Source organism: Salvia miltiorrhiza, chromosome 5, assembly GCF_028751815.1.
Source record: "Salvia miltiorrhiza cultivar Shanhuang (shh) chromosome 5, IMPLAD_Smil_shh, whole genome shotgun sequence".
Classification (NCBI taxonomy): domain Eukaryota; kingdom Viridiplantae; phylum Streptophyta; class Magnoliopsida; order Lamiales; family Lamiaceae; genus Salvia; species Salvia miltiorrhiza.
Genome location: NC_080391.1, coordinates 12,072,116 through 12,090,546, shown reverse-complemented (window position 1 = coordinate 12,090,546; position 18,431 = coordinate 12,072,116). Strand labels below are relative to the sequence as shown.

The 18,431-nt window shown below is 34.7% G+C and overlaps 3 protein-coding genes across 3 annotated transcripts; all 3 read right to left on the bottom strand.

Annotated features, from left to right (window-relative positions):
- Positions 1-1,269: 1,269 nt before the first annotated feature.
- Positions 1,270-2,030, bottom strand: LOC130986051 (auxin-responsive protein SAUR76). The gene has a single exon (XM_057909322.1). The coding sequence runs from the start codon at positions 1,797-1,799 to the stop codon at positions 1,461-1,463; it is 339 nt and encodes a 112-aa protein (XP_057765305.1). The 5' UTR covers positions 1,800-2,030; the 3' UTR covers positions 1,270-1,460.
- Positions 2,031-12,676: 10,646 nt separating this feature from the next.
- On the bottom strand, positions 12,677-14,035 carry LOC131025523 (uncharacterized). The gene has a single exon (XM_057955316.1). The coding sequence runs from the start codon at positions 14,033-14,035 to the stop codon at positions 12,677-12,679; it is 1,359 nt and encodes a 452-aa protein (XP_057811299.1).
- A 526-nt stretch (positions 14,036-14,561) lies between these two features.
- Positions 14,562-15,996, bottom strand: LOC131025522 (uncharacterized). Its single transcript, XM_057955315.1, has 2 exons — positions 15,639-15,996; positions 14,562-14,761 (listed from the first exon to the last, which is right to left on the bottom strand). The coding sequence occupies exons 1-2, from the start codon at positions 15,994-15,996 to the stop codon at positions 14,562-14,564; spliced, it is 558 nt and encodes a 185-aa protein (XP_057811298.1).
- Positions 15,997-18,431: the final 2,435 nt, after the last annotated feature.

The following is an 18,431-nucleotide window of genomic DNA, read 5'->3' as shown; positions in this document are numbered from 1 at the left end:
TACTCTTATACTTTATCAACTCTTATACTTTATCAATATAACTCACTACAACTTACATACTTTTTCTTTTTTTATTATCTATTATCATACTAATTTTTAATTATAAAATGCCAAATGACACTTTTTTATTTGATTGAAAAAGTTGTGTCATATAGATTGGTGACTTCCTGCACCAATCGGTCATTACAAAAGTTAATATTTTATCTTTTTTTTTTGTAGTTAATTTTTTTGTCTTATTCTACAAGTAGGGATGTAAACGAATCGAATCGAATCGAATATCATTGGATTCGATTCATATTCGTAAAAATAATTGCATATTCGAATTGGTATTCGAATATCTTTCGAATCATATTTTACTATTCGTATTCGATTCGTATACTGATTCGCGAATACTCAAATCGAATTGAATATTCGTTTCATTTTTGTACAAGTGTTATACAATTTAAATTGAATATTTTATTAAAAAATTCCTACTATTTAGTTTAATTCGAATATATCCCATTCGCGATTTTAATAAAGAAAAATTTTAAAATAATATTTTAAATAATATAGAGATCACGTACATTACATTAACTTAAAAATTCAATAGTATATGCTAAAAATATATTATTCTGTTTCAAAATCAAACACGCAAATTATAATACAAACCTAATATTCAAAAGTTTTGATAACATAAGTAAGCATTTGAATAAAGCAAGCATCAATAAGAACTTTTATATAATACTCCACTTCAATAAATAGAAGTAAGTCATATCACTTCAATTAACTAGAATTATTTGAATAAATAAAGCAAGCATGTGAATGCTATCAACCTTGCTATTATTGTAATTCACTTTTATTTTAATAAATATTAGTATTTTTTTTATTTATTTTACTTTAAATCTATTTTATTATTTATTTATCGAATATTTTCGAATGCCAAATCAAATATCGTGATTCTCGAATCGTATTCGATAACTAAACGAATCACAAAAAATATTTGTATTCGTATTCGAATCATAAAATTTTGTATTTGAATATCAAAAATTCGAATCGAATATTGAATCGAACCAAAACTATTTGATTCATTTACATGCCTATCTACAACCGACTGTATTAGATTGTAATTAAACATATATAGCCTTAGAACAACGTCTTTTTCTGTTGTTCTTGTCCACTTTCTTTGGGATTATATAATCTATTCAAATTTTTCGTTATGCGTAACGCAAGTACACCTTAATTAACGAGAAAACAAAAAGAGTTGCATAAAAAAAGAATAAAAATAAAATCTGAAAAGCAAAGAGCACATATTAATTCCAAGATCACAATATAACAGCCATCGAAATCCAACTTAACTTGTACATAATCTTATTCTATATGTTTAGAAGAAGAAAAAGAAAAAAAGAATCGCACGTAGCTAAGAATATGCAACAAGACGCGACTGTTTGGCCATATCTTGAGAGGAATCGACAAAATATTAATTAATAAATGTAGAGTTGGGCCAGCTCTTGGAGAGAATCGGAGCCGATATTCGGATCTGCATTTTCAAGCATCCACAAGAGGTGATCAAAGAGCACCACCTCACACTTGACGACGGCCCGACCCGGCCCCGACTCCCTCTCGATGAGCGCGCTCAGCACCGGATGGTTCAAGTGGTCGGAGCTGATGACGTACCGCCGCTGCGAGCTGCCCACGAAGATCTCCTCCCCGTAGTAATCCCGGGCGGATTTGGATCTCAGGCTGGTGTAGGAGGAGCTCCGGCTCAGCTGCCGCGACAGGGTCTTGCATTTCCGGAGCAAGCACTTGATTTGCTTCTTCATCCTTCAACTCACTTTATGCTTTTACTTTATCACCATTGTTGTATCTGCCAAAGCTTCATATATACTCTTCAATGCGGGTGGCGGGTCGTTGTTCGTGGGAAACGGGTACGGGTATTTGTGACCCACTCGCAACCGAAATATTTCCTCTGATTTAAACATGCCATCTTCTTTGCACGTGCGCAAGGAAACATGTGGATCCACGGATCTTGGTTCTACTGCCAAAATGTGTCCACACTCAACTAAAAAAAATGTTGTTTGACTGAAATTATAAGTTTTTAAAAATTATTTGTGAAAATAAATTTTAAAATTCAATGGTTTATAAACTTTCAAAAGTTAACTTATATACTTTCGTAATTTTATAAGGAATAATCACTTTACAAAAATAATCCTATTTGATTTGTTATTTTCTCTATATATTTTTTTAATTTGATCTCTCTTTAATTTTATGTCCTTAATTTCAGAATTGACTCTCTAACTTAAAAGCTTAATTTTTCAAATATTTTACAAATTATAAGCTATGGAGACATTAAATTTTATAAACTTTTAAAATATCTTATAAGTTATTATACATTTAGCTAAAACCCTCTTAATCTTTCATTTCACCACTTAAACAATTATTCTAATTTTATGGGTCCAATTTTAAACAATTGCCAAACACCCTCGTACTTATAAATGCTTAAAGATGAAGAAGAAAAACTCATAGTGGTACATAATTAATAATCAGTTCTATACTTATATATGTTGCATTTGTGTCTTGAAACATTCATTTATTCGATGCAAATTGATCCACCGAAAATTTGTTTTTTGTTTCATCGAGCTATTAACCATTTATTTTACAACATTTTAATCAAAGACGTATGTGTAAAAATCCATTGCTAGCATGGATGATTCATGAATTGATACAGTAATAAATGTGAATACAAAAAGACAAAGCTCATGAAAAGTGATAACACTGCGAAGTGCATGCACTAAACAGTTGCCCATTCAAGGGCTCCACTCCCACACGACGATGCAAATACAATCACGTCCTATATTTAGAGCTTTACTTTTTTGGTAAAAAAAATTAATGTACACAATTATTTTAAGGCGACGGTTTGACGGTGGGCGGGCTATTGCCTATTGCCCAAGTTATATGACCTATAAAAATAATTTGAAGGGTTAATGATTGAAATTATCTCGATTTTTAGTAATTTTAATATAATTTTAAAAATTAAATTAAAATTAATAAAATCACTAAATGTAGGAACATATTCGATCATTGCCCGTAATTTGAAAGGGAAAAAAATAGATAGAGATAATCTTAGCAGTTAAGTGACAAAAATTTGCACGTGTAAAGTTTTTTGTGGGTAACCCTACCCACATGCCACATTCCTTTTCAATTATATGTGTTGTGTATCTAGCAATGATCAGTATTTTTCAATTCTGATTCCACCACAAAATTGATTGCTTCTTCGGTGCTAAAACTTTATTGTTGTGGTCGGACTCTATTCAATTGAATTAAAATCGCAAAGAAAAAGTGAGATATATTAGTGTTTATGTTTATTTTTATTTTTATTTTGACAAGAAGAGAGATATCTTTATTAAGGACATGAACATGGTACATAGAGATGACCCTTCACAAAGGACGAGGTTCATTTCAAACCGTGGGACATTTTACGCGCTTGATCTTAAACCGTGGGAGAGTCGCCAACTCGTTTCGACAATAGAAGGCAAGGACGCCCATCTCTGTGATTTTTCTATCGCGGGATTTGATCGCTTCACACGCCCTCTTACTATCTGAGTTCACCCAGCCACTCGAAAAACCTCTTTCTTTGATCCACGAGAGAGCCTCCTTGATGCCAAACAATTCACCTACATCAACTCTCAACAAGCCAACAACTTTAATTGATTTTCCCACAATGAAACCACCTAGATTGTATCGAATAACCATCCCAAAACCTGTCGAGTTTTCACTATTACAATACATATATTTTCTCCAAGTATCTATATCTATATAAATATAAAATGGGAGTTTTTTACCTACGATTTTTCTCTTTCTTCTTCCATCAATTTTTTCATAAATCTTCATTTCTTTTAAACATCTTCAAATTCGATCTATAAAAAATATTCAATAGACATCTTAAATTTAAGTTCGTGACAATATCTTTGATATGGTATAAAAATCATCAAAAATGAATTTAAAAGAAATAAATCATGAAAAAGTTAAAATTTAAAATATTTTATTTTATTCTCTTAAAAAAATATATTTTATTTTCTCTCTTTGCAGTAAAATTTTATGATTTTTTATTTATATTCGTGTACGAAAATATTTATTTATTTATTCTGACGCGTAATACTCTATAATAATGTGTAATTTTCATCATCAAATAATTTAATTTTTTTAGTAACTATAATTATAATTACATTGGATACAAAGTTAAATATATACGTTTTCAAATTCTGAGTTTTATTGAGTATTGTTGATTATTTTATTTTATTCTTAAAACATATTTTGTATTTGTTTATATTTTGATTATGCTTAATATTTATATTTATTTGTTCAAATATGTCGTTTAGTTTTGATCTTCGTCGTGCATCGCATAAATGGACGTACTAGTAATTTTGGGTAACCAATATTGGAAAACTGATAAATTAAAAATAAAACGTTAGTTTTCACTTTTAAATCTTCACATATAGTAACACAACAATAATTAATTATTTATTTTATTGGGAAAATTGCACCTAAATACACAAACTTTGCCAAAAATCCATATTTGACGCGAAGTTATGATTTTACATTTTAATACATCAACTTTCGTTGTTGTCCAAATTTGACACGACGTAATTCTTAAAAATTCAAAAAACAACCCATTTTTGTAAATAATTATACAAAGACCCACTTATGTTATAATTTGGAAAATTTAAACCAAAACAAGATATTTCCTTATGATCGATGTTTTCTTTTAAACCATTTTAGGCGCGGATCAAAGATTAAAAGAAAACATCATAAGGAAATATCTTGTTTTGGTTTAAATGTCCCAAATAAGAATATAAGTGGGTCTTTGTATAATTATTTACAAAGAGGGGCTGTTTTTTGAATTTTTAAGAATTAAGTCGTGTCAAATTTGGACAACAACGAAAGTTGGTGTATTAAAATGTAAAATCCTAACTTTGCGTCAAATATGGATTTTTGGCAAAGTTTGTGTATTTTCACGCAATTATCCCTATTTTATTTGATAAAACATTTATAAAAAAAGACGGTTGCATCTTGAATTATTAACTAAAACTTATCGCTTACGTAACAAATCTTAGTTAGTATAAGTTTGGTGTCACAATCATATAACACGTCGCTCTCGATGACTGATAACTAATTATGAGAAGTAATTACAAGTAAACGGGACGTAATGAATAAGGCGAAACAATTCAAATTTTCCATTAAAGTTTTCTAATAAGAGTTAATGGGCTCAACTAGCTTTTCTTGTATAAGAAAAGGAAAAAATGTCCACTCAAATAAAAATATGGAAAAACTAGCATTTTTTAACGTAAATGTACAATTATACCCTTAATACTGTTACACACTTTTTCGCAAAAGTGTGTAATAACATAAAGTGTGTAACTGCGAAAAGTGTGTAACAATGTATTTTACACTGTTACACACTTTTTCACAAAAGTGTGTAATAATGTAAAAGTGTGTGGTTGCGAAAAAGTGTGTAACAGTGTAAAATACACTATTACACACTTTTTTTCATTTCTAAAAAGCGTGTAATAGTATATTTTATACTGTTACACACTAAAAGGGTATTTTAGTCAGAAATGCTATTATTTCCATATTTTTATTTGTATGGCTAGAATTTCCTATGACTAAAAGGTTTTGGCTAGACTAGGGTGTTGCCTCTTCTAATAATGTTATTAATGTGCATTTGCGCTGTTAGATTCCGTTACGTTCCAGCAGTGTTTGGTGTTGCCATAAAAGTATGGGTTAATTATAGTTTATAGAATTTTAATAAATTTTAATTTATAATTTCAACTTTAATTTTTTTTTTTTTGTATAATCTGATCTTTGAAAAATTATTTGATTATAACAACAATTACACTAAAATTATGTTGAATATTGAATATCCTATTTTCTTGCGGATATCTACACACAATCAGGACTCACCTCTCCAACATCATCCATTTAAGGTAGACTCAACTTCTTTTATTCTTTTATTCATATGCATAAACAACCACAGCAAGAACTAGAGGACTTCCAGAACTTAGTACTCACAGTGGACAATTCTCATAAAACTGTAAAATCTTAGCCTAAAATCTTCTTGGCATAATCTGACCCTTCTTAATTCGATAGACATAAACAAACCATGAGAACAGATATACACCCAAAGACTCACGTTTAAATAAATCAGAAAAACAACTCAAAGATCCAATTTTTATTTCAAATCTGTAAAACTCTTTTACTTATCTTGGTTTGGGGTTTGGGGAGGCTTTTCTTTCCTTTCCTGGGGCTGCATGTGCGCCGCCATGACTGGGAAAAGCGGCGCGACTGGGCGACGGCGGAGGCGAGGCAATCCGAGCACCGATGCTGGCGCGAGACGACTCCAACGCCGGAGGAGCGAAGGCAACGACCTCTCCTTGGCCGCTGCTACCGAAACCGTGAGGAAGAGGGGAGGGCGAGCGAGACACTGTTCGGCCGCGCCGCCGGTCACAGCCAACGGCAAAACGGCGGCGATGGCGGTCCTCCATGGCCGTCTGTTGTCTGGTGTGCACCAGAAAAGGGAACACAGGGCGGAGGGCGTCCGGGTCGACGGCCAGAGATGGTTCCCGGCGATACCTTCGCCGGAAAGAGGGGCGGCGGTTGCTGCATGTGAGAGATTGAGAGGTGGGCGGTGATTGAGTAAGAGAGAGCGAGAGGAGGCATCGTATGTGTTGTGGAATTGCTTGAATGATCAACGCAGCAAGAACAGAAAAGAAATGAACACAAACAAGATTTACGTGGTTCGGATTTTTCAATCCTACATCCACTGAGAAGAAACGATCCACTCTATTTCACTATGAACACTCAAGAACTTTACAATTACAATTGAGAACTCTCAACACTAGAAGAAGTGTATAGCCTACAAATCTATCAAGATTGCTATGTATCCTCACTCTCAACTAGTTTACAGTAATGGAAAATCTTAAGCAACAACTCAACAACTAATCTAGGTATTTAAACAAGAGAAATAGCAGTTGAGAAGATTTGAGCTGCGCGCCAACTTCTGGAATGAAGGAACAGATCCGTTGGATCTGTTTTAACTAACCTAAAACTGAACTTCTTGCATATTTGCTAACTGATCCCTCAGCTATAGACTAACCACCCTTGCATATTCTACCAGTCAGAGAAATCGAATGCCATAGCAGAGAAATCAAGACGCCATAGGAATCAGAGTCAGAGCAGTGAAATGCATCACCAGAGAAATCAGGTCCAAAGAAATCAAGTCCAGAGCCGCGAAAAGCATCACCAGAGAAATCAGAGTCAGAGCAGCGAAATCACCATTCCGCTGGCGACCCATTTCTCTGGCGAGGTCAGAGAAAACGTATAGACTAATTGTATGTAGATATTTTACTCACAATTCTCCACCTTATCTAATACAATTAGAATACACTGAGCTACCTGCATGGATTAGACAAACAACTTGCTCTCCTCAAGAGAGCTCATACCAATCAAAGAACAACACTTTTGGAACTTAACAGTTGGTAAAGATTTGGTAAGCATATCTGAAGCATTATCATCAGTTGACACTTTCTCTATTATAACTTCACCTTTGTCAACTAAATCCCTAACAAAATGAAATCTAACACCTATATGTTTAGACCTCTCATGAAAAGATTGATGTTTAACAAGATGAATTGCACTTTGATTATCACAAAGAATAGAGACTACTTGTTGATTAATACCTAACTCAGATAGCATACCTCTTAGCCATATACCTTCTTTCACTGCTTCTGTGACAGCCATGAATTTGGCTTCTGTAGTGGAAAGAGCTATTACATATTGTAATGTAGATTTCCAGCTCACTGCTGTTCCATAAAGTGTAAATACATATCCAGATTGGGACTTCCTTGTATCTATACTTCCTGCATAATCAGAATCAGTAAAGCCAACTAGAGCTTGATTTATATCAGTGGCTCCACCTTGAAACATAATTCCTTTATTAACAGTTGTTTTCAAGTATCTTAATACTCCTTTTAATGCAAGCCAATGTGGTTTTCCTGGATTTTCCATAAATCTACTTACAAGACTAACAGCATGAGCCAAATCAGGCCGAGTACAAAGCATAGAATACATGATGCTTCCAACCACATTTGCATAAGGAATAATACTGATGTCTTTAAGCTCTTCACTAGTAACAGGACATTGACTACTAGACAGCTTAACATGTTGAGCTATAGGAACCTGAGCAACTTTTGCTTCATTCATATTGAATTTTAACAAAACTTTCTTCAAGTAATCAGATTGAACAAGCATAAGTTTCATATTTTTCCTATCTCTCTTGATATCCATACCAAGAATTCTTCTAGCAGTCCCTAGATCTTTCATATCAAATTCAGCACTCAATGATTGCTTTAATTTATCAATTTCAGTACTAGAACTACTAGCAATAAGCATATCATCAACATACAAGAGTAAGTAAACAACCACAGACTTAGCAACTTCTTTCAAGTATACACATCTATCATGCAATGTTCTCTTGAAACCTATACTTATCATGAATTCATCAAACCTTTTATTCCACTGTCTTGGACTTTGCTTCAGTCCATACAAAGACTTTTTCAAGAGACATACCTGACCTTCACAGCCAGCTACTTCAAATCCCTCTGGTTGATTCATGTATATAGTTTTCTCTAACTCACCATTTAGAAAAGCTGTTTTAACATCCATCTGTTGCAATTCTAAATCTAGGTGTGCAGTTAGAGCAAGTATAAGTCTAATAGAACAGTGTTTAACAACAGGAGAAAAGATTTTATTAAAATCTATACATTCTTGCTGAGAGAAACCTCTAGCAACTAACCTGGCTTTATACCTGATTACCTCAATGCCTTTGTGAACCTCCACCTTTTTCTTGTATAACCATCTACATGTTACACATTTCTGGTTCTTAGGTCTGTCCACCAGGATCCAAGTCTTATTTTTCAATAAAGACTCTATTTCCTCCTCCATAGCTTTGATCCATTGCTTGCTTTCAGAGCACTGAATTGCTTCTTTATAGGACTTAGGCTCTCTGTAATTTACCTCTTCAGCTACTGAGAAAGCAAAGCTAACTAGATCTGCTTCAGAGTATCTGGCTGGAGGTCTGGTAATTCTCCTAGCTCTGTCACGAGCTAGATGATAATCACTGAGATCCTCAGTGTTATCCTTTTGTTGATCATCTTCCTCCTGTTTTATACCTGTCACTTCTGATACTCTAGACATTTCATCATTAATAGGTGTGTTATCACTAGTTTTATCAGTGTTTACTTCAACTCCTTTACTAGTATACTCAGTAGTAGATTGCTCTTTTAGAGGCATTATGTTTTCTTTAAACACTACATCTCTACTGACTAGAAGTTTTCCCTTTCCAGATTCTATGCACCAGAGCCTATACCCCTGTTGGATATCCCACCATAACACATTTCAATGCTCGGGGTTCCAACTTATCCTGCCTAACATGCATATATGCTAAGCATCCAAATTTCCTCAAGTTTGAGTAATCAGCAGCCCTACCAGTCCACAGTTCTTCAGGAGTTTTAAACTCAATAGCACTAGAAGGGCATCTATTTATAAGATAAGCAGCAGTGGTGACTGCTTCTCCCCAAAATTTTGGTGGCAAACCTGAGCTAGAGAGCATACACCTAACTCTCTCAAGGAGAGTTCTATTCATTCTCTCTACAACCCCATTCTGTTGGGGATTTCCAGGTACTGATTTATGTCTTTTAATTCCCCTATCTTTACAATATTCTTGAAATTTTTCAGAGGTGAATTCTAAGCCATTGTCAGTCCTTAAGCATTTCAACTTACATCCCTTTTCATTCTCAGCAGCATTACACCACTCAACAAATTTATCAAAGGCATCAGACTTGTGTTTTAAAATGTAAACCTAGACTTTCCTAGAGAAATCATCTATTAGAGACATGAAATATACTCCTCCACCTATAGTGATGGTTTTGGATGGACCCCACAGATCACAATGAACATATTGAAGTGGTGCGGATGAGACATGTTTGCCAACATGATATGGAAGTTTCTTGCTTTTACTTAATTCACATGCATCACAAGTGTTCAGTTTTTCATCAGCAGATAAACTCAGTATACCCTGTTTCTTTAGTTCAATTAATCCTTTTTCACTAACATGCCCAAGTCTCTCATGCCACAATTCAATATCACAAGTAGAGGCAATTTCAGACTCACCAACAATAGTTTCAGCAACTAAATGATACAAAGTCTGTTTTCTGGTTCCTTTCAACACAACTTTATCTTCTTTTAAGACATATATATCATTAACACATGATTTAAACTCATAGCCTTTCATTTGTAGAGATCCAAGGGATATCAAATTCCTTTTTAGACTAGGAATATATCTAACTTCAGTTAGGAGCCTTACAGAATTATCATGTAGCTTTAACTTGATTGCACCAATGCCTTTGACAGGGCAGACTTGGTTGTTCCCCAAAACTACAGATCCCAGGTCCTTCATCTGCAAATCAACAAACCAATTCAAGTTAGGACACATATGGAAAGAACACCCTGAATCTAATATCCAATTATTCTGAGTTTTAGAAGATGTGATGTTTAAAGCTTCAGCTTCTTGGAAATTTTCAACAAGGTCTGCAGTGTCTGAGCCTTTTTGAGCTTGTTTTCTTTTCCAGCTATAGCAGTCTTTCTTGATATGCCCTGGCTTCTTGCAGTAGTGGCATTTCTTGTTTTCCTTCTCATCATCCTCCTTCTTTCCTGATCCTCCCTTCTTTTCTTTGAAAGGCTTCTTGAATTTTCCTTTGTTGGACTTTGCTTTGACATTGAGGCTTTCACTTGCGGTTTCTTGCCTGCCATCATATGCCTTTTGCAACTCCCTAGATTTTAAGGCATTCATGACTTCATCCAGGGAGATAGCAGTCTCCCTCCCATACAGCATGGCATCCCTCATGTTGTCATAGGATTTGGGCAGGGCACTAAGGAGCTGGATTGCCTTGTCTTCGTCTTCTAGCTTTACATCAATATCAGCCAAATCATCAACGGCTTTATTGAATTCATCCAGTTGATCAGATAGATTCTTCTCCTCTGAAACTCTAAAGGAATACAGCCTCTTCTTCAAGAAGAGCCGATTTGCCAGAGACTTAGTCATGTAGAGGCTCTCCAGTTTAGCCCATACTGCAGCTGCAGTGTCTTCTTTTGACACCTCTCTCAGCACTTTATCTCCCAGATGCAGGATGATAGTGCTATGAGCCTTCTTTTGCATTTCAGCGAACTTCACCTTCCCATCTCCTTCTTTAGGTGCCTTCTCTGTGGTAAGAACATCATAAAGGCCCTGTTGAATAAGAACGGCCCTCATCTTCATTCTCCACAGGGAGAAATCATTCTTCCCTGTGAATTTCTCGGTGTCGAATTTAGCAATCGACATTTGGTACATCTCCAGTCTTGAGATTCAGCACGTCGTAGTAGTGAAAAGAATGGCGATTCCTCCACCGATCAAGAACTCCTCCGATTCAGATTTCCTCCGATTCAAATCTCAAACAGTTGGTATGCGTCGATCTTCCGTTTTCCACAGACGGCGCCACTTGTTGTGGAATTGCTTGAATGATCAACGCAGCAAGAACAGAAAAGAAATGAACACAAACAAGATTTACGTGGTTCGGATTTTTCAATCCTACATCCACTGAGAAGAAACGATCCACTCTATTTCACTATGAACACTCAAGAACTTTACAATTACAATTGAGAACTCTCAACACTAGAAGAAGTGTATAGCCTACAAATCTATCAAGATTGATATGTATCCTCACTCTCAACTAGTTTACAGTAATGGAAAATCTTAAGCAACAACTCAACAACTAATCTAGGTATTTAAACAAGAGAAATAGCAGTTGAGAAGATTTGAGCTGCGCGCCGACTTCTGGAATGAAGGAACAGATCCGTTGGATCTGTTTTAACTAACCTAAAACTGAACTTCTTGCATATTTGCTAACTGATCCCTCAGCTATAGACTAACCACCCTTGCATATTCTACTAGTCAGAGAAATCGAATGCCATAGCAGAGAAATCAAGACGCCATAGGAATCAGAGTCAGAGCAGTGAAATGCATCACCAGAGAAATCAGGTCCAGAGAAATCAAGTCCAGAGCCGCGAAAAGCATCACCAGAGAAATCAGAGTCAGAGCAGCGAAATCACCATTCCGCTGGCGACCCATTTCTCTGGCGAGGTCAGAGAAAACATATACACTAATTATGTAGATACTTTACTCACAGTATGAGACTACCCACAGTGGTGACACTCACCCAACCCAACCTTACTTCACTTTTTAATAAAATATTCATTTCTCTCTCATCCACCTACACAATTCACAACCTAACATAATTTTTACTCCCAATGGTGACACCAACCCAACCTACATATTTTTTCTTTTCACTTTATTTTTAAATTATCTTAATATCTAAAATAAAATATAAATTAAAATTAAATATTTATTTATTATATTTAATAAATAAAATAAATATTTGTTTAAAAAAATTGTAATTATATTATAATTAAACATTGTCATACATTATAATTGATATTTAACTCAATCACAAAGGAAGATTACAAGAATTAAACACATAACTGAAATTAAATATATCAAAGTACAATACGTGAAATTTAAAAATACAATTAGAAAATACAAATTACATATTTAATTGTCAGTGCCAAATTTTTCCCATATGTGCTCAATCAAATCACCTTGAAGAGTCCTATGAGCTTCTCTATTGCGAAGTTGATATCTATTAGTCATATAAGTAGACAAGCTCGCAATACATTCAGTAGAATAGCGAAAATGTTCGTCATCTTCTGTTCGTACTCTTGTAGGTGTATCCATAAATAATTCTGTTGGATCATAATAATTTTGGTAGGTATCTCGTTCATCATCGACTATCATATTATGCATGATGATACAAGCCATCATAATTTTTTCCATCAAAACTTTGTCCCAAACAAGACATGGGCGTCGTAGAAATGCAAATCGAGCTTGTAGAACTCCAAATGCTCGCTCAACATCTTTTCGGACAGACTCTTGGTATTGAGCGAACAACTTGTGTTTGCGGATCTGTGGGGAAGTAATTGACTTAACAAATACAGCCCATGAAGGGTATATACCATCAATTAAATAATATGCCATATCATAATGACGACCATTCACTACGTAATTAACCTTTGGTGCTCGACCTTCTAAGACATCATTAAAAATAGGAGATCGATGGAGTACATTAATATCATTACACGAACATGGTGTTCCAAAGACCGCATGCCATATCCACAAGTCGTATGAAGCAACAGCTTCCAAAATGATCGTTGGTTTTTCACTTCTCCCAGTATATTGGCCGGCCCATGTATTAGGACAATTTTTCCACTCCCAATGCATGCAATCAATACTACCAATCATACTTGGGAAACCACGTTGTTCTCCAACATAGAGCAGCCTTGCCAAATTTTGTTCATTAGGCCTTTTGAGATACATACCACCGAAGCAGGACATAACACCTTCCACAAAATGGACTAAAGCATCTCTTGTAGAAGATGAACTCATTCGTAGATACTCATCGACAACATCGGAAGATGTCCCATACGCCAACACCCTCATGGCTCCAGTACATTTCTGCAATGATGAAAGATCTACTCTGCCGGTGGCATCTCGTCTCTGTTGAAAAAACTCATCATTAGCAGTAACAGCTTCCATTATTCGAATGAATAGCGATTTCTGCATGCGAAATCTCCGCCGGAAGATTTCTGGAGTATACGTTGGGCTGTCGCTGAAGTAGTCGTTGATCAAACGCTCTGCACCAAACTCGCGTTCCCTATCACAATATCTCCTGCTGGCTGTTGGAATTTGATTTCCTACAATCAGATTATGATTGTTTATGATCATATTTTGGATGATGCTATCACGTTGACGATTTTGTTGATAAACTCGTTCTTCCCATTCATCAAATTCATTGGAATGGGAAACATCAGAACTTGAGTCTGAATCAACTGAAGAGTTTTCATTCATAGACATATTTGTATGAGAAATGGAAAAATAATAGGGTAAAGGTATACTTGAGCAAATAGTGAGATGTGTTTGTGTTTTATTGAGATGTGTTTCATCTGACATTTATAGAATAATATTGAAAAGTGGGATAAGATAGCTAGATTTGAATTGATACGGTTGCATTGATTTAAGCTGGCAAAAATGACATACGCATGTGTTTGGAAATAATGTTGTGTCAGAATGACAAATGCATGTGAATTGGAAAAAATGACAAGTGCATGGGAATTGGAAGAAATGACAAGTGCATGTGAATAGGAAAAAATGACAAGTGCATGTGACCGCACTTAAAGCTTTGTCAGAATTGGTCAAATGCTTTGGGAAGCTAAACGGATCCAATGCTATTCAATTTTACATGAAATATATTTTTTCATTAATTAAACATAAAACAAGTGCATAACACAATTTGCGAAAACTAAAATCAGACAAATAGAAAGCACATAAATAAAAAGTACATAAACTAAAATTACATAGAAAGCACATGATTAAAATACATTCACTCTCCAAACACAATTTTAGTTAGTTGACGTTTCATTTCTTCGTCTTCTTGAGATAAGTACTCTTTCGCCAACAATTCAAGCAACATTTTTTCTTTTATCTTCATTGCGTTTCTTTGCAACTTCTCGCGCTTCAGTTCGATTCGAGTCTTTATTAACTCAGCTTCGGCATCTCTAGTGAGTCTCATTGCACGAAGTTCTGCAGCAACAACAGATTCATGAGTAGATTCAGATTGTGAGACCTTACCTTTTCCTTACTTTTTTGCCTTATCTCTTCCAATGGGACGAGTCGCAGTTGACTGTTCAGATGTTGGAGTTTCTAGATTAGAAGGGATAGAAAATCCCCCATCTTCCGAAGTCTTTGATCTTTTCGAACTGTCACCACTTTCCTGGTCATCAACATCTTCACTTTGACGACGAAAAACATGGGTGGTATCATGAACATTCCACTTGGGATGTTTGCTCATAACTTCATTAAATACAACCAAGTCTAGAAACTTATTTCTAGGGGTGAGCAAACCCGAACCGGACCCGCCGAACCCGCTCGGACCGACAGGTTCGGTCCGGACCGGACCGACCCATTGTATATGTATGGTCCGGGTCGGGTCTAATTCTTAGGACCGATTTTTTTTTGGGTCGGTTCGGGTCGAGACCCGGTCGAACCCGCCGAACCCGGACCGACCCATATCATTAAAAATTAATTATTTATTTTATATATTAATATTTATAATAATATTAAATTTAAAAAATTTCTAAAACCTAAAGGATGATTGATTTTGATTTATGTTTTTTATTGTAATTGTAGATTGTGAATGGTGGAACTATGATATTGATATGTGTTTGTATCGTATTTATTATGTTTTATGTATGAAAATTAAGTGCGAAATAGGAAAAAAAAAAATTTGGCCTCGGCGGGTCGGACTCGGACCGAACCGGACCCGTTGCTCGGGTTCGGTCCGGGTCGGCCCGCACACATTTTTCGGTCCGGATCGGTCCTTTCTTTCAAAATTTTCGGTCCAACAGACCCGGCGGGTCGGTCCGGGTCCGACCCGCTGCACACCCCTACTTATTTCCACCTGCTTCGTAAATGGAATGAACTTCTTTCTCAACATCGTTGTTGCTCATGCCACTCCTTCTTCGAGCATTTGCTTCCCTGCAAGCAGCAACCCATTTGTTTCCATTTTCGTTAAGACGTTTCCAACGACCTTTCATCGATTCAATGTTTCGTTCGTTGAGCTCATTTGGATTTTCTGCTTGAGTGTTGTGATACAATTTATGAACACGTGTCCAAAGCGATTCCCCTCTTTGATTTTTTCCTCGAACGTTATCTTCGCTAGCATAGATCCAAGATGACATAAGGGCAACATCTTCCTTCACACACCAAGCTACATTTTTTGCCCCTTTCTGATTTTTGTTTGGGTGTTGAACACCCATAAACAAATTACAAGAGACATTTTCTGGTGTGGAAATTCTTTGAGAGGTAGGAATTTGACATAAATTTGGAGAAAATTGAGATTCATAAAATTGAGAATTTGGTTGATTTTCAAAATTCGGAAAAAAGGGAGGAGTCGGATAAGATGAAAAATTTGCATAATCTTGAGGTTTAGGATAATCTTGGGAGTTTTGGTGATTTTGAGAATTTGGATAATAATAATTGGGATAATTTGGATCCATAATAGAAATATAGTGAAATGAAGAAAGAGAGAGTTTTTGTTTGGGTGTGAAAATATAGTGAAATTAGGCTATATTTATAGAGCTAAAAATAAGAAAAATTTTAATATAATTTTAATATATTTTTTATAAAGATAAAACATTATAAAATTTTATTTATCCAAATATTTAATCCACAGTTAAAATATTTAATCCACAGTTAAAATTTGACATGTGGCATGGAAAGAGATAAAATGGAAATGCGTGACTTGGGGCGGCAGATCCCCCAGGTCGAGCAATTTTGGTGACCTTCCAATTTTTTTTTATCAACTTGTTTTGTCTTATTAGCATGACTCTCCCCAAATGTCACGATTGGGGATAGTCTGAGAGAGAGAGAGAGAGAGGGGCGATGAGTTTGAGGGAGAGAGAGAAAGTGCATTTCTTTCAAGGGTTAATATGCAAAAACACCCCTAATGTTATCACCCTAACTACACTTAAGCTCTTAACCTAACGTTGATAACAACTAACATCCCAAAGTTCATTAAGTACTACAATTAAACCCATAAACAAACAATTTCTTTCACAAAATTAAGAAATTCATTTTTTTTAATCTATATAATATATAAAAGATGAGTTTTCTCCCTCCATTTTTCCCATCATTTTTTCTCTCTCTTCTCCCATCAATTTTTTCATTATTTTTCATCTCTTTTTTCTTTTACAATTTTAATACTTTTCTAAATAATATCAAATTTAATTTATGAAGAAATATTTAATAAGCATCTTATGTTTAAGTTTGTAACAAAATACTAGTATTTAATATGGTATAAAAATTATTAAAAATAAATTTAAAACAAATGAGTTATTAAAATTTTAAAATATTCTGTTTTCTTTCTCTTTGTTAAAATTTTACAATTATTTTATTTATGTCTGTGTATGAAAATATTTATTTATATGAAAAAATTGATGGGAGAAGAGAGAGAAAAAATAGTGGGAAAAAATGGAGGGAGAAAACTCTCTTTTTATATACTATATAAATTAAAAAAAATGAATTTCTTAATTTTGTGAAATAAATTTTGTTTATGGGTTTAATTGTAGTACTTAATGAACTTTGGGGTGTTAGTTGCTATCAACGTTAGGTTAAGGGCTTAAGTGTAGTTGGGGTGGTAAGTTGGTAACGTCGGGGGTATTTTTGCATATTAACCCTTCTTTTAAATATCTTAACTTATGTTTAATTTGTTTTTAGGGTTTCTTTAAAATTCAATTGGGTTTGCATTAAATCTAATCAGTTGAGCTATTTTTTTTTATTTAAACTGATGGGCCAAAAATTTTTAATCCAACAGATGGGCTCCATTTATTTATACTATCTGGGCCCCTTTTAATTAACAAGTCTATTAATTATATTTTTCTTGGGCTCTATTATTATCAAGGGTGATTCAATTAGTGTAATAAATTCTTTGGATTAATCTAAATTTTAATTAAATTCATATTATATATAATTGCTAATTATTTTATATGTTTTGGATTTATTATTAAGTTATTAATTATTATATTTATTTCTTCAATACAGGCAAAGTGTATTAATAGTTAGAAATTCCATATTCTTTAGAGCTTAGAACAATACCTCGAGACCTATTTAAGAATAGATTTCTTGTAGGTTCGAGTAACCGAAGGCAGCGAAGCTTCAAGTGAGCCAAGTATCGAATCTCTGCTTTTGAGGTGGGCTTTATTTTACATAAAATGTATCTTGAGTTATATAAGCTCTGATATTTCATGAAAGTTACTTGTTTATCCAATATAAATATTTTTATGTGCGTTCTGTACTGTTTAATGCTCGCATAAGCATCGATCGAGATTCTCATTTTGCCTAACACGTTAGATGAGGATTGTGTACACAAGGTTAGTAGCTCGGTGGGTTGATCACCATCGTACACTAACAAAGCTAAGCAGACGTTATAAGGGTGCTCCTGGACACGTTCCAAAGCACAAATGATGATGTGTTCCGTCTAGGTAACATCCCTGGTTCACTTAAGCGGCTGTAAGCGATCCGACGGTGGTTAAAGGCCCGGGATCATAAGCAGCGAGTAACAATCGAACATTACATGGGGCCCTCAACGTGAAAAATATTTTGTCATGCTTAGAAGTGGATTTCTATTTTTAAAAACTTCTAAGTTATGATTGTGATATTGGATAAACTGCTCTATTTATTTCATAAAATATTT

Coding starts and splice junctions, on each gene's coding strand:
- LOC130986051 (XM_057909322.1), bottom strand. CDS start 1,799: ATGAAGAAGCAAATCAAGTGCTTGCTCCGGAAATGCAAGACCCTGTCG.
- LOC131025523 (XM_057955316.1), bottom strand. CDS start 14,035: ATGTCTATGAATGAAAACTCTTCAGTTGATTCAGACTCAAGTTCTGAT.
- LOC131025522 (XM_057955315.1), bottom strand. CDS start 15,996: ATGGGTGTTCAACACCCAAACAAAAATCAGAAAGGGGCAAAAAATGTA. Junction 14,762..15,638: donor TCATTCCATTTACGAAGCAG/GTGGAAATAAGT, acceptor TTGTTGCTGCAG/AACTTCGTGCAATGAGACTC.